The following is a 22,799-nucleotide window of genomic DNA, read 5'->3' as shown; positions in this document are numbered from 1 at the left end:
TGGCTGTGCTGGTGTTTGTCCAGCAGCAAAAGCCGGATTTAGTGGTGAGAAAACTGAATTTTAATAATGGAACTTTTTTTTCCTACCACTCAATTAAGTAAGCATTGTTACCTAGGCATAAGCTTCACAATGCCAAATCTAATATTAAGCTCTTAAACTACAATAATCCAATTAGGCCCAAGCTCGAATATGCCTGCATAATTTGCTCAACAGAATATAAAGGAAAGCAGTTAGGTATATATATATTCAAAATTTCTACCTACTCACTCCCTGTCAGAAATGATGCACACTCATGGTACTGAACAACTGCAGCTGAGAAGGTGAAATTCTCATTTAGACTTTCTAAAGTTACTTCTTAACAATAAACTCAGATGTGACTCTTCGTCCTATATTTCCCCAACGCCAACAATAAGTATACGTGACACTATCACAAAGCTTTATTAACACCACATTTTGCCTGATCGATTTGTACAAGTTTTTTTTTTTTTTCACGTACCATAACCAACTAGAACTCATTAATCATACTCTATCAACCTCTAAAAATCTAGACTATGTTCTTTAGCCATGTTTCATATTGCTATATTATCCATTTTTTCTGCTATATTATTCCTGCTATATAACTATTTTTGTTGCTGTGATTTTGCTTTTTATGAATGTGCTTTCCTACCTGGCCCTAACCATGGTCTGCAGCATGTGCATAAAAAAAATAAAAACCCATGAGGTCAATAACAAAAACTGATTACCATATCGAAGTGTATCACCGTGTGACCTAGCCTCATTGATCTGCACATAAAAAACTAGGCGTTGCAGCAATTTTCTTGTGAAGATGCCCAGTGGCAGCGACACATGCATTTCATCTTTTGGTCTGCTCTGGCTTCATATACACCAACTTTGGTTTAGTTCGTGCTCCCTGTGCTTTTGAAGCTAGCTGAACTTGCAATGTATTCACAGAGGTCCTGTAAGGCAAAGAAACCGTACATGATGAAGCAATCAGCACATCCCAGCTCAACCATGCAGCAGTAATGAGGCCTCTACAAACATCTTTCCTAGAGACAATCTGGAACTGAGTAGCAGAATGGTCACACAAATTAGTAGCAACTGCTAGTAATGGCCAAAGCACCAAAGCACGCGTTTAACTTTGCACAAACATGAATATTTCGATAGTGGTTTCCTTTTTTTTGTAAATGTGTTTTTATTCTTCTCTGCCTGCCTTTCTGCATGTCACCACACAGAATGACATGGGAAAAAATTCACAGACAATCAATGCAATTCATGAGGCAGAGTATGTGCTAGCATTAGTGTTCCCCCAGATGGAGCAACTGCTGACAACATGTCCAGGTTTAGAAAATGCAACTGGGTGGTTTGACCCTGTTTATCAATCATCTGGTGACATGCCATGCCCCTCCCCCTCTCCTCCCACTGGCAACCATGGTTTCACTCTCACCTCCCCCTCTCTTACTTTCCCTCTCCCAACCTCCTCTCCCCTGAGCGGCACGGTATCAATACAGATATTTAGCATAGTGCGATCCGCTTCCACACACCGCTGGGGCAGGCGCGCAAAACAGCCGAACAGCGCCTGGTGCCTTGTGGCTTCCTCAGGGCAATCTACGCATGAGTGGTGGCTCCCCGTGGAACCAGACCGCGCTACGCCAAATCTTTCTAATCGAAGGACAAGCGGCTTCCCTGACTACCACGGAACGAGTCTGAGCTGAAGTTCGCTAAGCGAACGGGACGGGGCGAGCACGAAGTGGAGCTAGCATGAGACACATAGAGATGGGTGCCCCTTTCCGACACCTGATGCGGGATATCGCTGGGCGCGCACTGCGTACATCTAGCAGGTGTCATGCAGTCACTGTTTAAAAGCAAAAGCTGCATGACGGCGTAAACACAAACATAGGTCTCACACCCCACAGATAAGTCAGTACCACATGCAGCTTGGCTCCCCCAATTTCCGATCGCCACTTATGCGGAAAGTCGACACAGCTTCAATGAGTGTGACAAAGCTTCAATGCACACTCTTTTTTTCATGTAATGGACTTGTGTGTCCAAAAAACACATACATGTTTATGAGAATGCTTATTGTGCCAGTGAAACCTTTTTGTGTGCCAGAAGTATTTGAAGAAAGTTAGTATAGTTCTGAACCAAAAAACCACTATTCGCACATGCCTACACAAAGCCCTCATGTCCTGCACCTTATAGCTCCATGTTCACCGCATCTCGTCTCAGTTCCTTCACCTGCGCACTAAGAGGATGAAGGCCGCAGCGGTGGCTAAGCGGCTACAGCGTTCAGCTGCTGACCCAACAAACACGGGTTCAATCCCGGACATGGCGGTCGAATTTTGATGGAGGCGAGATTCTAGAGGCCCGTGTGCTATGCGATCTCAGTGCACATTAAGAAAGCCCAGGTGGTCGAAATTTCCAGAGCCCTTCACTCCCGCGTCCCTCATAGCCTGAGTTGCTTTGGGGCATTAAAACCCTCATAGACCATAAAAACTAAGAGGATGAGATGATTGCAGAGTAGAACTAAAATTCATCTTCGGTGACTTTTGCAATTTTAGCTGGCCAAACTTGGCATAACTTACAGCTGTTCCAGACACAATGCAAAACAATCGCAAATAAAAGATAAAGGGAAGGAGGCAGTGGAGAATCAGGCTGCACCCTGCCTGCAGAGCAGGTGCAACTCCTTTTCGATAACAAAAAACACCTCGTTCAACAGGAAAGAGAAATGGTTCTAGTAGATATAAAGCTGGTGACAGAGACCAGCACATCGTGCTCAGCAAAATATGAAGGAAACTGCAGAGAACAAACAAAATATGAACTGGACAATTGAAACTTGGGCAAAAGCTAATAACAGAAACCACAGAAATACAAAACTGAGTTCAGAGCCATTTCTGAAGAGTGGTCACTTAAGTTTCTAAGACAAAAAAGCGCCCAAATGATTTGCCCTCCCCGAGCTATACAATCTTCGCATTCTGCTCTGCTTTTCAGTTGTTCCATTCACATTTCATTCGTCCTTGAGAGGGCAGGTTCTGGCTTCCAAAATGGTGACAACATTGCAAAGAATTTTCACTTCAGCACTTTTTTTTTTAATCTACCACTCTCTCCATCTTGCTCTTCCATAAACATGACCGTACCTTTAATTCTATCAAGAAAAGACATCAGTTCAAAAGAAAAGATGTGTCCTATATTTCCCATGAAGTAAAGCTTTCTGTTTTTATTTTAACTGAAGCTTTTTTTACTGCAGCATGTCATTGCCTTCTCTAATAAAAACAATGTAGCAGAGCCATAGTAAGCCACAAAATCTGCTATGTGGCGATACTAGTATTTTATAATTAAGCATGACAGACATAATTTGCAGTCTACCTGCTGAAGGTAATCCTTAGTTCCAATTGTCGGACTGAAATACACAGCTTTCCCTTCTCCACAACACCTGCTGTCGCATTTGACCCTAATAAGATTAAAGTGAACTCAACAGGGCCATACCAAAATGCCGCATGTTGCAAGCCTACAGAAAGCAGCTCTCAGTTGCACCTTCTTCTCGCATCTTGAGCAGTTAAAAGGTGCAGTAACCGTTTCTTCTCTTCTGCAGTGCACCTCTGGGATTAGATGCACCCTTCGGGCACCTCACCAGATAAGCCGTGTGCTGTGAGAAGGAGACTCACCCAGGAGGCGTCGGTCATTGGGCACAAAGAAGAAACGGGGCCGGTCAACAATGGTAGCGAAACGGTGGTCGTCCATCCTTTTGAACACCTCACTCATTTCACCCCTGCACAACAATTCACAGGCACCCACTGCACCCGCAGCCAAGAATATGCACCTGCTGCAGTGGCTCACTGGCTATGGCATGCGGCTGCTGCACCCAAGGACGCTGGATCAACTCCCAGCCAAGGCGGTAGTGTTTCGATGTGGGTGAAATACAAAAGATGCCCATGTTTTGTGCGATATCAGTGTACATTAAAGAACCCCAGGTGGTTGAAATTAATCAAGAGCTCTCCACTATGGCGTCTCTCATAGTCCACGCACAGCCTTAGGATTTCAAGCCTCACATACCATACCTCATCAAGAACATACAAACTAAGAGGCAGTGTGACAAAAAGGGTTCAGCTTAAGTTTAGCACAACACAGCGAGCCATGGAAAGAAAAATGATAGGTGCTACATTAAAGGGGCCATGAGAGCCTATTTTCATGCATACCCTGCTTATCGCCTTTAATTCCCAACAGCTTAAATTACAATTCCCCCAATTTTCAGTTGATTCTGTGCGGTAAATATTTTTAAAATGAATTTTTTTCGTTTCTTTTGCGAACTGCTTGCTGGTTTGGCAATCTTTGATCACTGACATCACGAGCGCATACACGCCACGCGTCGTCTGCTGAGAGCTGTTGAGGTGCTTGCATGCACATCGTAGACAGCGGTCACTCGAAAAGTTTTTTCCTTTAGCCTAGTGAAATAAAATGCATTTTCCGTGTTCTCTTTTGGGAAGCCTTCAACTTAGTACGCGAGCTGAGTGATCCTTGGGAAAGCGGACTTGCTCGTGGCGCCCACTTTCCGATTGTTGAGGAAACAGAAATCGATGGATCCCTGCTTTATTATTTACGCTTAGAGGCATGCTGTTCGTAAGTTATGAGTGTGGTCTCTTTTGAGCAGTCAAGTGCTCCCGTATCTGAAAAGCGGCGCGTGCCGTGCATGCCTTCGCCGATGTGCACCGTGAAAGCCGCGGCATTTTGTAGCTAGCTACCAAGTTCTTCTTGCCTGCTAATCATCGCTCGATAATTAAACTCAAATTATCAAAAGGTGCACTACAGTAACCTTGAGGCACGAAAGGAGCAGAGAAAAGTGCCGAGTGCAACGACTTACGCGCTGCATGTACGCGTTTGTAAGTTGAGCATACATTTCCTTTGACTCATATAACCTTTTTGCAGGAACCAAGCTGCTTGAAAAACCCTACATGACTTGAATGCTTTCACTGTCCGCATCGATGAAAAGTCGCCGCCATCTAAATGAGTGCTTCGGAATAATAGTACAGCATCTTGGTGAGCGTGCGCACTGTGCCCCAGGAGTGCAACGATTACGACAACTGCAGCCCCACGCTGAGGTTGTTTACATGGCTGTGCGCAAACAGTACTGCCCGTTTGCGTGGCATAAAATGCCAGGTGGGTTATCCTTATCTTAAATATTATGTACTCTTGCTCACAAATTGCACTTTTACTCATTTACACACCATGATAACACTGCAATAAGCGCCGATGATGCTATATATATCGCCTGATTGGGAAATGCTTCGCGTAGCTATAGGATACCAGCACTTTCCGCTAATTGTATCTGCTTTCTCTTATGTCACAAAAATTTAATTTCAGATCGGTTTAGCTAAAAATACGTTTGGACATTACTTGAATTAATGAAAACAACCAGATTTGTTGTCCACAGTCGACGCCGACAGCTGCCTTCTGCACATGCTATGCAGACCGGGTCACATATATCGGCGCTTTCCCCTTATTGTACTCGCATCCTGCGATGTAGGCAGTCGTCGCTTTGAGGACACTGTAGCCAAACTACGCTCGACAGCTATTTTCAGGCGCTAAAACTTGCGAATTCGCTCTCCACAATCGCCGAAATCACACACACGAATCCTGCGTACTCGCTAGGCCTCGTCACAAAAGGGTCCGGCGGTCCACCATCAACTGAAATTCAAGAATATGGCAAACGTTCCTCACTGATTAGTAACAAAGTGTGAAGATATGATATGTAGCCACTTGTTTCGGTTTTTTCGATACGGATAAAGAACACAAGCGCTGCTTTTCCGGCCGTCGCCTCACCAGGCGTGAAGCTTTCGCTCGGCCGCACAAGCCCAGGCGACGGCAGCGAGCGGCACCGTCGTGCAGAGTTTTCTGCCCGTGTCACTTGCCTCGCCGATCGCTTCTATGCGCAGGCATCGAATGAAAGCACATCTTCGCTGGTGCACATACATTGCGTATGTCGCCGTGGCTAGCATGAGGTCCAATAAGTTTTAAAATTCTTAAGTTCATAGAATGTCATACCAACTAGTCCGCTACCACTCTCTTCTGGTTCCCACTAAGCTCACTCTTTAACATTACTACGATACGCGATCGTTGATCGTGCTGGCGTCGTCGTCGGTCTAGTGTGACAGACCAGTGCGTCAGCGACGGCATTTGCGTACCGATCAGCCCACCGACCGTCGATCGCCGTCACATCAGCCTATAGTGTGACCGGACCCTACCTATACCGCAGAAAAAAGCCGTTACTGTTATTATCTCTTTCATTCATATATAGGGAACGAGTGCTACTTCGATCGCCCGCGAAAGTACAGGGGGGAATGAGACCTTGCTGCGCATATTGCAGCAACAAGAGCAGACGACTTTGCTCCGTGCATGTGATAGCGACGTCACGAGAGCTTTTAATATGGCGGTCGCTGCCGGTGGGAGGAGTCTCCAGGTCTCAATTTCGAACGTATTTTTTTTAAAATACAGCGCGTCCAGGGCAGCCAAATTTCGGAAATTGAATCATAAGCTCTTGCATTAGTTACTGAAGCAGAAAACTGCAATATGAAGAACGACCATGTCATGGCCCCTTTAAGAGACCGGAAGCGGGCAGAGTGGATGAGGGAACAAAGGCGGGTTAATGACATCCTAGTCGAAATCAAGAGAAAGAAATGGGCTTGGGCAGGGCATGTGATGCAAAGGCAAGATAACCGCTGGTCTTTAAGGGTAACGGAGAGGATTCCAAGAGAAGGCAAGCGTAGCAGGGGGCGGCAGAAGGTTAGGCGGGCGGATGAGATTAAGAAGTTTGCAGGCATAGGGCGGGCGCAGCTGGCAAAGGACGGGGTAATTGGAGAGACATGAGAGAGGCCTTTGCCCTGCAGCGGGTGTAGTCAGGCTGCTGCTGCTGATGATGATTATTATGAAACAGACCAAATACATTCAAGTCAACCACCAAGCGCCACAAATGTGGTGTTGCTATGCTGTGGGAGACCTGTGTGTACTAAACTGGAAAAACACCTGCACACCAATCATTGCAGATCAGACCCCACTTGCTTATCTTCATAGCCCAGCAGCCTCTCCTAATGGCAATGGGCATTGACAATGGGCATTGTCATGCACCTCAAGCCCTCACGTAGTATGCAGCAATATTTCCACAAATTGTGGTTTGCACAATCCTAAATGTAGAAACAAAGCCAGAAAACTACACAAAGTGTACAGTCAGTCTGGATGTGCAAATGGACTCGCACACACACGAGCACCAAGGCAGTGCTGTGCTACGAGCAACTCGATACAGTTGCTGATTAAATTTTTCGGAAAATGGCCTGAACACTCTAACAGCCTGAAAAATCCGTGAACTTCAAAAAACAACTTCTCTGCGAAAAACCAGCTCACAACCTTTTCCGCTCCTGATGTTCCACTTGCAAGCTACGGTCATGCTTTCATCATATCTGTGCCATCTCCCGTCACAATACCAGACGGTGCAATGCGGCTGCAGTCAGGCAACAAACGAATGCCCACGCTGCAAGAACCAATTGTGTTGGAAAGAAAATTAGGTTAATTGGTCGGGAATCAAACCCCTGAACCTGGGGTTGCGAGTCAGACAAATTACCGCTAGGCCACGCAGCCACATTAGTACGGCTTGGTTAAATGGGGGATTTATACATATGCCGTGTGGTCTTTTAAACGATTGTGATTGCGAAAGCGCAAACAGTGTCCATGTCTGCATGGGAAAGAGGAACCACTGATGTAACCCGTTAACAATGTCGCGTCTTGCCCTTAAAGGTGGAGCTTAAGTGTCCCCCAATTTTTTGCAAACACATGCAATTTTTACTTCATATACCCAATGTGGTTGGCCATAAAACAGTTATATATTGAACTCGCCGACACCAAATGGTGTCCACTCAGACAGCAGACTTTGCTGCACTACAGAAACAACTGGGCGTGGTGCTGCATGCCATGATTTGCAACTAGAGCAACCGTCGACGGTGCCCCAGAAGCAGTGGCATGGATGGTTTAGTCTTTCAGTAATCATCCTGCACTCACGTCAAAACGGCAAAAACTTGCATTCTGACATGCCATATTTAATGCGATGCGACTGTAATACAAAGAAGACATCCTAGCTGGTGTTTAAGGGACCATGAAATGATATTCAAGAAGGTTCAGAAAACAGCATGAGCGATTGGTATTTCATCAGTCATCACTGCACCACAAAAATATTAAAGCTAGCTTCATTAACCCCGAAGTACTGACAATTAAAAATGATGCTCCTATTCATAGTGAGCTGTTGCTCTAATTGGTTGAGAGCTACTGCAAGCAGCAATTTTTAAGCATTGTCCACACGGAGCTTTTAAATTTGGATTGAATACTCACAGAGACCACCGTCACAAACAGCCGGCCCTTTGCTGCCATTGAAGGCACCATCTTGAGGCAACTGGACAGACTGGCTCGAATAGGCTTGGCTATTTGACTTTCATTTTTGCCATTTGAGTTAACGGCACGCTGTTCATGGCCATCGGGGCGGCTAGCTACAAAGAAGAGGGCGCAATCACATTGAAAACGGGACAGCGACGGTGCCCGCTACAGTGCTCAAGTGATGCTGCACGCAGTGCGTGGCAATGGGGACAAGGAGGTAAGGGTGCGGCCAGAGGCGCCGCCTTCATCTAGCTTCTTCCAGTGCAGTCCCTCTCTGGGTCAACTGCTGTCGCCCCATAAAACACTCTGTCCTCGCTTTGCACAGCGTGGGGAGTGCATCATGGTGCATTCATGGCATGGCTCGCAGCTACATCGCACAGTCTGACATTGGTGACATTAAATGGTGCGGACCGCGGGAAACAGCGAAATGCGTGATTTTTGTAGCTGGTTCTCACACCAAAGTGATTTTTTTTTTGGAATTCACAAATTTTTTGCGTCGTTACAATATTTGGAGCATTTTTTGGGGTTCCCTTGAGTCGGAAAATCGGTCGATGAATGTATTGGGGAGTGCATGATTGCCTCTGAACGCCTGCTAGTTGCGTACAGTAATGCCTCGTTATAACGAAATTGGTTTACTCGAAATATCGCTTTATTCAAAATTTCTTCCGGTCCCGACCCACACACATGCATTTTAAGCCGCATTACTCGAAGCGCACAAAGGGATTGACCCACTTAGAGCGAAGTGGCCAGCCGCTGCCGAGCGGGTGACCCTTTGTGCATGCAGTGCCAAATTAATACCACCGACGAATTAGTCTCATGCAGGCACAGAACAGGCCACAAAAATACTAAACCTACGATCGACGACCTGCCTAGTAACGAGTACCAAGCGAGTGCCGAGTGCCCCCAGCTGTTTACAGCAGAGCAAACGGAAGCTGTCAAATTCCGTGGTGCAGCTCGCCCAAATAGGTTGCAGTCGCATCGCTGGTGTCCCCCATCACAGAATCCACATGAGAATAAAGTTTTCCTGGCGCTTTGTGATGTCAGAAATCCGTGCTCTCTTAGATGCCGAAACGTGGCCAAAAGACCGCAGGCAGACTTGCGCCATAGCATTCCATAGAATGCACTTTATGAGCAAAATTTTACTGCTCTAAAGAGCACTTCTGGCGCTGAAATGTGCCAAAAAGTACAAAAGAAGTGTCTTTCCGATTATGAGCCCATTCACACTTGCGAGTCGCGAGCGAGCCGAGCTTTCGGCAACGACGTCGACCACGGATGCGCCGGGCAATAAACGGAGCTGCTCCCTGGCTGCCGTAGTCGTCACTAAGCCCAATTGTTTCACATCGGCCAAAGCAGACAAAACTCTTGAAAGTGTGCAAATAACGTCATTCCCTAGAGTTTTCGCTTCAAATGAGAAGGCGACCCGCAGGTCATGCTTGCAAGTGTGAACAACGGTGTTGTCGAGCTGCTGCCTTGACGCAAGCGACTGCTGGTCACATGCCCCTTTGCCATGTTCGACACGAGGAGCTACGTTAACAAATCAGGAAGATGACTTTGGGGAAGCCGGTCTAGAAATTTGCTCACCGCTCGCCATAATTGGCCTGCATTGCAATAAAACACCGCCCCTAGCTTCATTGCACTTTTGACGGTGAAAATCGAGCGACAACTTGCCGAAAACACAAAAAATCCAAGCATCACTGGCAGCGAGTCAGGCTGTCAACATGGCGGGTCAATGCAACCATGGTGTTTCCCCGGTGATTTTCTCGAGCAGGTCATGCTTGATTCGCGCCATCCAACTAGACAAACGGTCTAAATGCGTGGTAGGGTCATTGAATTTTGTTCCTAGACATTTGTCAACGGCACGGATGCAAAGCTGTGCGAACATTGACACTCGAACCATAGAATTAGCACATATGTCGTCGACAACTGCGTGCCGAAAAACCCTCGTTTTGCAAACATCACAGCTGCACACCTCGGGAAAAAGCTGCCCAGTAATCATGCCAAGCATCTACTGCAAGACCGCTCAGTTCTCACGATCGCACTACGTACCCACAATGAGCGGCTAATCGTTTTTTGAGCACAACAAACACACCCTCAGACTCGAGCCACGCCATTTGCTGTGCTTTCCAGCGCGATATTCTTGTAGTCTTCTATGACCCCCCATAAAAGCTGCCACTGCCTGCACGATTCGAAATACCCCGAAGGTTGAATGCATGGGTGGCAACCGCGGCCTCGTGCAATGCTTGGTCAGATTAGAGGTGGGGTTGCAAGCGCAGGTAAGAACTTGAAACAGCCAAAGCTCACTGCCTTTTTGCACCTGAATAAAGTTTTGCTTCACTGAATACACTGCATTTTGACTTCCACGCAGTTGCGGCACAATTAAAGCTCAACTGCTTTAAGATTTTCTCGGGTGGTTGATTATATCGAATTACTGTTTATAACAAATTTTTTCACCGTCCCACTGACTTCGTTTAACGAGGAATTACTGTACTTTCTTCACGAAATTTAGATCATGAATTTTGGCAATACTGAACTGTTTCAAGAATTTTTACTTGTGTGCTATAATGAGGTTCCACTATATGTTGAAATAAAATAAACCTGTAGGAGTCAATGCACACCTCTGCACACTTTATCTCTCTCTGCTGCTTCACTGCCCTCCACAATTTGCACATAACTGTCTGATGCATTTTTACCCGCATCTATCCACATCTGCTGTGCACACTCTTTCCCCTGTGAACCTGTGGACCCTGTATATGAATCTGGGTTTTTGCCTGCTGCCTTTTGCAGGTGCTGCACTGTCTACATGACAGGAGCAAAAAAAAATTACCGGGGTTAAGGGACTTACATGAGAATAATACGAAAGCACTGCAATTCTATTCCAATTCTCTTCCAATCCTATTCTATTCTCTCTGTAATTGGTGCAGTTGTAAGTAGTATTTCATATTTTCCCGCCTTTGACTGCCTCGACCAATCACGAGTTTTGTAACGCCTCTGGGTTTTCATGTCGATAAGCCATCGAATGCTTTCACATTAATGATGCTCTCTATAAGACCGGCTTGACTGACGTGAAACAAATAGGCGATATTCACTGATCGTCAGCTGGCTCTCTGGCTGCCACCAGCAGGGCATCACCCCCGGCATCACTGATGCAGGCATCCGTGCGGAAGAACTCTTGAGGGGCTGCCTTCTTCTGGCTCACATCCTGCACACGGCTGCGGTACTCGGCCTGCTCCTGGTCCGATGCCTCGCTCTCACTGCTCCCATCATCAAAGGGCTCTGCAGGGAGACCATGGGTCCAAGCGACCGGATAAGAAATCGGATGCAAAATTCCTTCAGCAAGCCCACGCCACACAAATAGAGGAAGCGCCAATGGCAGGAGCAGGTCTGCACCCCAGAGCTCCCTTAAAGACCCAACTCGGTAGTTTCTTGAACATTTTGAGTTGACAATCACATTACATTCCCCAGAATCCCCTTGCTCCGGTATAAAAAAAAAACATTTTTCAAAATAAGCAAAAACGAGGAAATCAAAACCGAAACTGGATTTAAACTAAACACTTACGTCATGACTGACCATCCTATGACGTTATAGACACTCAGGTGTGCACTGACTAGCCAAACTGGCACCTGTAAATGAGAGCTTAGGTCATTATTTGTCAGAAATGACCAAAAGCGAGCTCGAAATTTTGTCCTTCAGCAAATACAGAGTGGATATCAATGGCTGTGCGTCAGTGACGTCACACACGCAAGGCTGCCCATCATTACCATCATCAGCAGCAGCCTGACTACGCCCACTGCAGGACAAAGACCTCTCCCACATCTCTCCAATTCATCCTTCCTAATCAATTTCACCATTTAAGAAATTTTAAAATTCGTTTCCACAGAAACAAAACACTGCCCCAAAGGACCAAAAAACTGTGGAGAATGTAGTGTGGAAGTTTCACTGGTCACCCCCTTCAAGTTGCCTGGTCACGTGCGCGCACTGATACATTTGCCACATCATTCCTTCCCCTCGTCAGAATCGGACTGGAACGGCCTTCCACATGACATCGTCGCAATCACTTCCCTGTCCGCATTTCTGAATTGTATAGCTACACATTTACCAGTGAACATATGTGTATTTACATGTTTTACTTTTGTACATAATTCGTTCTACTATATGTTACCCACCCTTATGTAGTACCCCAATTCTGGGGGCCTCTAAGGCAATAAAGTGAAGTGAAGTAAAATCAGAACAAGTAGAAAAAATGCCAGAGTTGCCCTTTAACCCGATTCTAGAAAAAATAACAGAATGAGACGAAACACTAGAGACAAGTGCTGACTCCCAGCTGAATTTTATTGTAGGAAGGGGAAGACCTTATGAAGGCAAGGAACAGATGGGAAAAGGATGGGAGCGAAAGAGTTGGGGATGATAACAGCATCGAAGAACGCACACGCAAGCAACACAATAAAATCAAAACATACAAAAAAACACAATCGTGTGGCCGGTTCTAAAAAGTCGACCTCTGCTTCAAGGAGTGATAACAATCAGGTGCTAATGCACCTGCTGCCATATTTCTTTATATGGTACGCTTCCAAGCTGACCTGAACCGTCTTGACAGCACTCCTGCCGAGAATCTTGGTCTCTCCAAATTGAACCACGCATTGTTTGCGTGCGTGCGCAACCACATATGCATACTTGTCCTTAAAATAAATTAAATTTCAGTCATGTTTCCCCAAACAATCACTGATGCACCGGCCAGTCTGGCCAACATAAAGTTTTCCACACGTCATGGGAATAGCATAGACCACCCCTGTGGAACAGAATCAGGATGTACCAACTCGCCCAGAAACAAGTTTTAATGACCTTTAACCCAACTCCATCAACATCCCAGACGCATCCACTAACTATACAGGAGAGCCCTGCTCCATGGCAGCTGCAACCATCCCATCCAAAAGGGATTGCTAATCTCCACATCCTCTGGCTATTCTTCCCTTTGCTTACCATCCACTCTTACCATCGGTTAACTGTTCAGAATGGTATGCAATCGGCCATATTCATTCATTACATCAGTCATGTCACAGAGGAACGTGCAGGATATGGCCAGAGTCTATGTACCACCTCCAAGCGTTATGAAACATTAGCAGTAATACAGGCACATGCCCCAGGAAGTGGCAAGGGCAGACATTAATCTCCACAGATCTCAAACTCAGCAAGGAAATCGCCCAAATAGCAAGGATCGGTTCATGTGCATTTGGCAAGCACTCTCAATTCATGAACAATGGTTCATCAATACTGTGAAAGGCAACGAATGTTCTGCCAAAGCTTATGTTGGTAACATCCAACCGAATCAAAAGGAAAAACTGTAACTTCGAATTCCTACGTGGCTGACAGCATCTCCATCAAAAAAAAATTACAAAACACTTTGGCAACTAAAGTGTTGAGAGGTGAAAGCCGACCATTCTGTGACAATTTTCACTATGCCGTGACTTCTCGTGGATGTGATGTCACACCGTTCCCATGGCTATATCGATACCCAAATTATACATCTTTAGGGGATCTTAAGCGTTAATTATGCTTATTTACACTATTTTCCATCTAATTTGACACAAATCAGACATTTTTCCGACCATTCTGTGACAATTTTCACTATGCCGTGACGACTTCCGATGGATGTGACGTCACACTGTTCCTGTGGCTATATCGCTCAATTTCGACATTTTTGTTTATAATGAATTAACTAATTATTCTACAGTCATCAAACTTGGCTTCTAAGTTCATTTTTTCCTCCTCTACCGGAAGCAACCATTTTTTCCCTGCTATCTTTTCTGGTTCCCGAAATAAACGTGTGATGCCCTCTGCGAACGGATGACAGTATAAGCCATTAAAGGCTTTCGCCTTAAAAAAAATGATTTTATTTCTCCCTTTTGGCTTGAGTGAATGGAACTTGAGTGTCACTGCACTTTTTGTTTTATTTTGCTCTGTGGCAAACTGCCTTTTTTCAGTTTAGACCGATAAAAGTATGCTAGATGCTATTTTCAAAGCATGGTTCTCACCTAAAAGGTCAGTATTCTTGACATGCATAGCACAGCTAGCTGGCTATTAAGCAGGACTTACACTCAGTCATAGGAGCAAGTTAACAACGAAGAGCCTACCATTAACTCGGGTGGCAACAATAGACAGTTTTAGCTGCGCGTACGCAAGTGCTTGCGTACGCAAAGCGCTACGGCGCTGCGTGCGTTACGCTGTCCGCTCCGAAGCATAGTTTTAGCTGACCGTGCCGTAGCGTCCCTCAGGCGCACGTGGCGCCATCTAGTTACGAAACGTCAAACCACATCAACGCTCGGTTGAAGAACATTTCATTCGTGATTACTAATAACTAGTGTGAGTGCATTGTGAGTCTTTTTTTGTTCCAAGAAGAAAAACTATGCAAACCGAAGAAAATGTAAGAACTGGCTAAAAGCCAGAAAACTGCTTCGCCAGGTGTCGTTGCTACGAGGAAAACACACTGCATATAGTTAGGCCTAGCAGCTTGAAAATCACCAAATTATCTGAAAAACAGGGGCTAGTTATCGCTTATACCACTGTGTGTGGGCAAGAGTAGGCGAAATAAAAGCGAACCGCTACCATTTGAGCGAGCTATTGCGTCGGAGAATCCGGCGGCGACATGTTTTTATTCCGAAGCGGGCGAGCAGGGCGCCGCCATCTTGTCAAAGTTAGCGTACGCAAGCCACGCAAGCGCCGCAACGCAAAGTCCGCTGGCTAGCGTACGCACACAAGACGCAGGGCTTGCGCTTGCGTTCTGCGCATGCGCACTACCGTCCCCGCAAACTCCTTGCGTACGCTAAGCCGTTGCGTACGGACAGCTAAAACTGTCTAATGAGAATCAAATTGCCAAGCCTATGGCCTATCGCAGCCAGTCAATCTGCATTGCCTCCATTTAAATCCAAAATGGCCTTTCATGGCAGTGAAGGGTATTGTGAGTATTCAATCCAAATTTAAAAGCTCTTGAATTAAAGTTGTGCGTTTTCGGGCACTGCTCTGCTGCCTCGCACACATGCCTCTACAGGTCGGAAGCCTCCACTTTCTCACCGTCTGTTGGCAATGCGCTGTTTGTTTACTGTCATCACCCACCTACAGAATTTACTTGGCTTCTTCACTGCATGTACACACAATGCCCAAAGCTGTACGCATCAGCCTCACGAAAAAAACGTCATGTCTTCCCTACCACGATGGTTCAGCAGCAGTTCCATCACAGCCATCAATATGAAAACCTATGTGATGTCCCATCCACTTACGCAACCCAGTGCAACAACCCAAGAATAACAGCACAACCAGAGTTTTTGAAAGAATCTTCACTTTTTCCCCTCCCCCTGTTTTAACACGATAATGTTAAGGCTTCAGTTCTGCAGAAAGACTGGTATTGTCAGCAGTGGCAGAGCTGTTGTGACCAAAAAATCCCCGGAGAAGCAACCTAGGTAGACCACCTGAGTCCTGTGACCTTGTGGCGCCATCACAAACTGCCCACTGGATCGCAAGCAGACTGACCACTGTGACAGGTGGCAGTTAAACTAATGATTGGTTGCTCGAGAAAAACAACCTTGGTCGCACAGGCCCTGCTGATGGCAGAAACCTGCCATCGCGGTGCGGCAGCGCATCACTTGACCACTGCATCACTGCACCAACAATGGCATGGGGACTCCCAGGGATATATGAATGTTAAATTGCGAATGACCATTTCCGCATATATGGGCTCTATTAACCCATTAACGCTATAGCATCATGTCTTAAAGGTAAAACTTTACTGTTCCCTCCAATTTTTTTCTCCAATGGCTCCATTCATCATCAGCCTAACTACGCCCCCTGCAGAGCAAAAGGCCTTTCCCATATTTCTCCAGTTAACTCTGTCCTGTGGCTGCTGCGGCCACACTATCCCTACAAACTTCTTAATCTCATCCGCCCACCTAACGTTCTACCGCCCCTTGCTATGCTTGCCTTCTCATGGAATCCAGTCTGTTACACTTAAGGACCAACGGTTATCTTGCCTTCCCGTCACATGCCCTGTCCAAGTCCATTTCTTCTGCTTGATTTCAACCAGGATGTCATTAACCGGCATTTGTTCCCTGACCCACTCTGCCTTCTTCCTGTCTCTTAACTTTTTCGTTACCATGGGCAAAATGAATGTTTTTGATAGGCTTATACTTTATACTTTCCAACTTTTGAAACCATAGCAGAAGATTCAAGCATTGAAGACCTTTGGTGCACTTTCAAGCAGAAAATCATCGAATTAATCAACAAGTTTGTTCCCTCGTGTGTTCGTACCCTAAGCGGTGTTCATGATAAGCCATGGATGACTCGCATGCTGCATGCCCTTATCCAAAAGAAACAAAAAGCTTACAGAAAATATCGCACTACAAGATTTCCAGCACATAGGTCAAACTGTGCGACTTAACTGCTTGTGCCAAAGCTGGAACTAAACAGCCTTAAGATTCCTTTCTTAAAGCTCTTGAGGAAAGGGTAAAAAGTAATCCTATGAAATTTTGGAAGCACATACGCAGTAATACAAACAGTGATCCGCCTGTACCGCCTTTACAACACAATAATATTATACATGACGATGCTGTAGAAAAACCCAATTTACAGAACTCTTTTTATATTCTGTTTTCTATCCGCCATCTCACTGTCACATCTCTTTTGACAGACCATCTGTTAGTGAGGTAATGCCTCCAATTAGTTTTGAAGTTCAAGGTACCATCTTAAAATTATTATGTGAACTTAATAAGTCAGTCAGTCCCAACAATATCCCTGCCTTTATACTGAAGTCATGTGGCAGCATAATTTGCTTGTACTTTCACGTGCTGTTTGAAAAATCATTGAGCACCGCTTCTTTGCCTCTAGACTGGAAAACTATCCGGGTCATTCGATATATAAAAGTAGTCCCAGGAATGTCGTGTATAACTATTGGCCACTATTACTGACAAGTGTTGCATGTAAAACACTTGAACACATTTTTATATACGAACATCATAGCTCACGTAAACAGATGCAACCTTCTGGATAACTCCCAACATGGGTTCCATCAGGGTTTTTCACACGTCACTCAGTTAACCGAGTTTGTTCATGAGATAGCAGCAGCTCTTGATGACCGAAACAGCACTGATTGTGTCTTTCTTGATTTTAGTAAGGCCTTTGATGTTGCTCCGCATGATATGTTAATAGAAAAGCTCCATGAGTACAAACTGGTTAGCAAGGTTATATCCTGGATATGTGAATGCCTGTCCTTTCGCAAACAGTACGCTGTCCTCAATGGCTACCAATCCGTATGCGCTGATGTCACATCCGGGGTCCCTCAAGGCTCCAAGCTTGCTCACTTGTTGTTTTTAATTTACTTGAATCCTATTATCGACAGAGTGACCTGCACTGTGCGTCTTTTTGCGGACAATTGTATATTGTACAGAACAGTACGAAACAGTGATGATTCCAGGGTTCTACAAACAAATGTTGATTCAGTTGTCGATTGGTGCCAGATGTGGAAGATGGATACTAAATTAAAGGAGACTGTACACATGTCCTTTTCAAGACGTGATCATCCGCCTGACTTAGCTTACACCATTGACGGTGTGTTAATGAAAACTGTGCATGAGTTTAAATACCTGGGTGTAATCCTTACACCAAATTTATCTTGGTACAGACACGTTGGCTACACAGTATCGCAAGCTGCAAAAATGCTTGGGTTTCTTTATCGCAATTTCAAAACCGTTCCCCATTCTCTGAACGAAAGACTTTACTTCTGAAACGTTAGCTCCATTTTGGAGTATGCGTGCACTGTATGGGATCCTAACACCACAACATTAAAAACGGAACCTGAACTTTGTGGGATACACGGGTATCCCCTCCTCGTCCCCCGCGCCAGCGGCGACCGTGACCTACACGGGCGCGCTGGCCACCAGGAATGTGGAGAGAAGGCACCCCCGCGACTCTGCTCATTTCCGCCCCAGCACTGACGTGACGTCACGGCAGCGCGTCGCCTTCTGCGGAGAGGGTAGCACGCCTAAGCTTGACGGTAACGATTTGCTGCGAGGGAGGCAATGACCGAGGGGATAAAAGGCGTGATCGCGCGGCGGGAAGGTCTCTCTCGCCGCCGGACCTGACCTAACTACCCCACGGACCCCTTCCGCTGCCCGCCGGCCCCCGAACACCAACGCCGGTCGACGTCAACGACTTGGTGAGCTGCTGAACATCTATTTTACGGATAGAACATTCTTCCGCAGTGTGCTTTACCTCGCGTTAGGATAATAAACTATTTCCTAGCGTGCCCTGCCGTTGCCTATTTCGTCCGGACCTGCCGTGGCTGCGACTCTGCGCCACGGGTTGGGGAAACGTGTTGCGTGCTTAAATAACGCCTGCGTGTAGCTTGCACGGAAGCTCGCCTTCCCGGCCGGCTGGACGCAGAGTGACCCCACATCTTGGCGCCCGAACGTGGGGCGAACTAGGCAATCGAGCAGTGACCTTTGTTGGAGCGAACGACTACCGTCGCCCTAACAAAGGATGGCAGCCGACAGGAGTGACTTGCAGTCTTTGTTTATGCTGTCAGAGCCAGCGGCACATAACCAGGGCTCCCTACTTGACGCGCCGTTGGAAGGGTTTGAATTTGTGAATCTTGGGCGTTCCACGCGGAATAGCCGAGTAACATCCCCTGACGCGTTGGTAGGACTTAGGCCTGGCATGGGGGGCTCCACATCGGGCGCCTCGCCGCTCCGCGGCGCGAACAATGAGGCGGCTAGGCCACATCATTCGACGCCATCAGCGGCTGCGCCCAACTCCGGGGGTGTTAGTCCGCAATCATCCGAGGTGCTCTTGCAGAACGCAATGCAGGTTATGCAGAGTCTAGCGGGTATTTTGCAAAACAATTTGCAAGCCCCGGCCCAGTCACCACGTGTTAGGATAGACTTGCCTATTTACACGGGGTACCACGACATTGCGGGAGCAAATGAGTACCTCGACCGTCTGCTGCATTATCAGCAAGTGACAGGAATCGCAGACGCCGAAATGCTCGCGCGTGTTGTGCCTGTTTCTTTGACGGAGCAAGCGGCCCGCTGGTACCGACTAGCCGGCAACCGAGCGAGGACAATGGAGGAGTTTTGCGCAAGCTTCCGCGACGAATTCCTTCCCGCAAACTATGAGTGGCGTTTGAGGAGAGAGCTGGAGCTCCGAACCCAGCACCCCGACGAGTCTCTGTTAGAGTACGTCCGAGCGATGGACGAACTTTATCGCCTCGCTGACCCTCGCGCCACGAACACGGAGAAAGTTGAGCGTGTCACGAGACAAGCGCACCCGACTTTCACGGCTTACCTGAGAGGAGTCCGGTTCAGAGATTTGGATGAGCTGGCAGCTGAGGCGAAGCGCATTCAGGGAGACATCCTCTCTGCGCGAGCGTATCGGCCGCCCCCACCCGCATCGCTGTCACTTGAGCCGCGCTGCGCGTGGAATGGCAGCTCAGCGCGCAGTCCATCTAGAACTGAAGCGTCAGCACAGTTTGCTGACGAGCGTGTCCCATGGGGTTGGGAGTTGACCGACCGCGCTTTGGACCCATTCAGCTACGCGTTGCGAACAGCACACGCTGCCGCAGAGCGGAATGAACCGAGGCGAGATCGCGAGGCCGACACGCGGCCCCCACCATCCGCGCCGCGAGTTCGAGATGACCGACCGGAACGGGGCGACCAGCGCCTAGCCCGTCGGGGCCCGGGCAACCGTTGCTACCGGTGCGACCAGCCGGGACACTTCGCCCGCGAGTGTGGCCGCCCTCCCGCCCGTGACCAAACACGGTCGGGAAACGGCCAAAGCCGCCGGTGATCGACCTTCGATTCCGCGCGGCGTGCACAGAAAACCCCGGTTTGCTAGCGCCTTTGGCATGTCGCGTAGGAAATTCTGTTGACCTGTCAGCGCCGTTCATTGAGCTAACAATAGCTCGAAAGAAATTCACCGCGTTACTAGATACAGGAGCAAGCGCTTCTTTGTTCGGTGACGAGGTGTTAAACCATCTCCGCGAGAACAAAATCCGGCTGAGAGAGTGCGATACCACTTTTCGCCTCGCGAGCGGCACAGCGCAATCAAGCGGTGCAGCTAGGATAGTGGTTCGCTGGGAAAGACGCGTGCGGCGCAACGCCTCGTTCATCTTCCCTGTTTATCCGTTCCTGTAATTCTTGGACGAGACTTCCTAGCCAAGACAGGTATTGTGATAGACATCAGCAGCGGAGGCTACAGGGAGCGCACGTCAGGCGCCTTGAAGCCTTTCGCGAAAGCGCCCGCGGCGTCGCACACCATTCAGACTCCGAACGCGGCGCGAGCGGGGGGAGACCGTGACAAATCCACCGCGCCAGCCCGAGATCCAGGAGGCGAGCGGACCATCGCCGCTGAGGGAGAGGGCAGAGAGAAGGTTGCCGCGGTAGAAAGTTGCTCTGCCGCGCAGGGAAGGTCAGCGCACCCCTTGTTGTCGGAAGTGAACAGCGTGACGGAGAGGGAGAAGGCACGTTTGTCATCGCTCCTCTACGAGTACAACGCGACATTCACTGACCGCCCGGGCCTCACTACCCTAGTCAGGCACCGAATAGACACGGGTGACGCACTGCCTTGGAAGTGCAATCCTAGACCAATTAGCTTGGCCAAGAGAAAAGCACTGGACAGCGCCTTAGACGAACTTATCGACACTGGCGTTGTTGAGAGGTCTAACAGCCCTTGGGGCTTCCCGGTAGTCTTGGTTCCAAAGAAAGACGATACATATCGACTTTGCGTGGACTACCGCAAGCTGAATGAGGTTACGAGGAAAGACGCCTACCCTCTACCCACCATTTCTTCCCTAGTGTCCAACCTAGGTGGGGCGAAGTACTTCACAACGCTCGATGCTAGCCGCGGATACTTTCAGGTTGAAATGAATGAGCGGGACAAGGAGAAAACTGCTTTCACTTGTCACAGAGGCCTTTTCCAGTTCAAGAGAATGTCTTTTGGTTTGGTAGGAGCACCCGCTACTTATCAGCGCCTAATGGACCGTGTTCTGGGAGATGCGAAGTGGCAACATGCGCTCGCGTACCTAGACGACATCGTGGTGTACTCGAAAACGTTCGAGGAACACCTGTGCCACTTGAGGGACGTCCTAGAGAGGCTGAGGTCCGCGGGAATCACTTTGAACCCGAAGAAGGCACAGATCGCCGCGACCCGAATAACACTGTTGGGGTTCACGATCGACAGAGGCCGCATTCTGCCGTGCGACGATAAGCTTGAGGCTTTGCTTAAGTTTCCGTCGCCCACAGATATAGCCGGACTCAGGCGCTTCCTGGGAATGGCGAACTTTTATCGCCAGTTCATCCCAGAGTGCGCAGCGCTGCAGGCGCCTTTGACAAAGCTTTTGAAGAAAGGCGAGCGCTGGAGTTGGGGTCACGAGCAAGAGGATGCACTGCGCAACCTCACCAAAGTGCTCGCTGACACGGCTGAGTTGCAGCTACCCGACCTAAACAGGGAGTTTGTGATTCAAACCGACGCAAGCGACCTGGGCTTAGGAGCAGTGTTGCTTCAGGAGCATGAAGGCGTTCTCCGTCCGGTAGCTTTCGCGAGCCGTTCGTTGACGCCGGCAGAGAGAAACTACTCGGTGACAGAGAAGGAATGTCTCGCGATAGTTTTCGCTCTGCGTAAGTTCGACTACTACGTCGATGGGGTGACATTTGTGATCGAGACGGATCACATGGCGCTCACCTGGCTGAGACGACTCAGCGAGCCGAGCGGCCGCCTAGCGCGTTGGTCCCTGTTGCTGCAGCGTTACGACTTCACCGTGCGCTACCGCAAAGGGAAAAACAACGCTGTGGCTGACGCACTCTCGCGAGCGCCTGTCCAGTGCGAGGAAGGTCACGCGACCGACCGCCCGACAGCCGGGGAGAGCGAGGGACTGACCCGAGCCGTAGCCCATGTAAGGAACGCGGACCAACCGTTGATCCAGGGCGAGAGCGTGAACCACGTGGACTACGCGAGTTCCGTGGGGATCGTGTTCAGCAGAAAGGAGCTGCTCGAAGCTCAGCAGAAGGATCCGTTTTGTCGAAAGGTGTTCGACGGGCTCCGGGAGCCGGGCGGCAGGGCCGCCGCGCACAAGGAGACAGCTGGTTTTGCTGTCGGTGCGGAGCGCTGGGGAACAGCTGGTAGTGCTGTGAGCGCGATGGATTCGTATCTGCTGGATTCCGACGGCGTCCTGCTGAGGTATATCACCTCCGAGAACGACACAAACGAGGCGTTCAAGGTGGTGATACCGCGAGTATTGAGAGCAGCACTGTTACGCTACTTTCACGACTCGTGCATCGCTGGGCATGCAAGCGGCCCCAAGACTTACACTAAGTTGTGTCGCTTTGCTACCTGGCTTGGCATGAAAAGGGAC

The 22,799-nt window shown here is 48.1% G+C and overlaps 1 protein-coding gene across 1 annotated transcript in view; it reads right to left on the bottom strand.

Moving 5' to 3' along the window:
• Nucleotides 1–22,799, bottom strand: part of LOC144098176 (uncharacterized) — a 103,876-nt gene that overhangs the window by 4,567 nt on the left and 76,510 nt on the right. The window contains exons 13-14 of the mRNA XM_077630695.1: nucleotides 11,496–11,682; nucleotides 3,663–3,766 (exon numbers count right to left, since the gene is read on the bottom strand). Of these exons, the coding sequence (XP_077486821.1) occupies nucleotides 3,663–3,766; nucleotides 11,496–11,682 (291 nt within the window). The remainder of the gene's footprint in view (nucleotides 1–3,662; nucleotides 3,767–11,495; nucleotides 11,683–22,799) is intronic.

The sequence above is a fragment of the Amblyomma americanum genome, chromosome 7 (genome assembly GCF_052857255.1).
Source record: "Amblyomma americanum isolate KBUSLIRL-KWMA chromosome 7, ASM5285725v1, whole genome shotgun sequence".
Classification (NCBI taxonomy): domain Eukaryota; kingdom Metazoa; phylum Arthropoda; class Arachnida; order Ixodida; family Ixodidae; genus Amblyomma; species Amblyomma americanum.
Note: the sequence above shows the minus strand (reverse complement) of the source record. Positions and strands in the feature narration are given on the sequence as shown.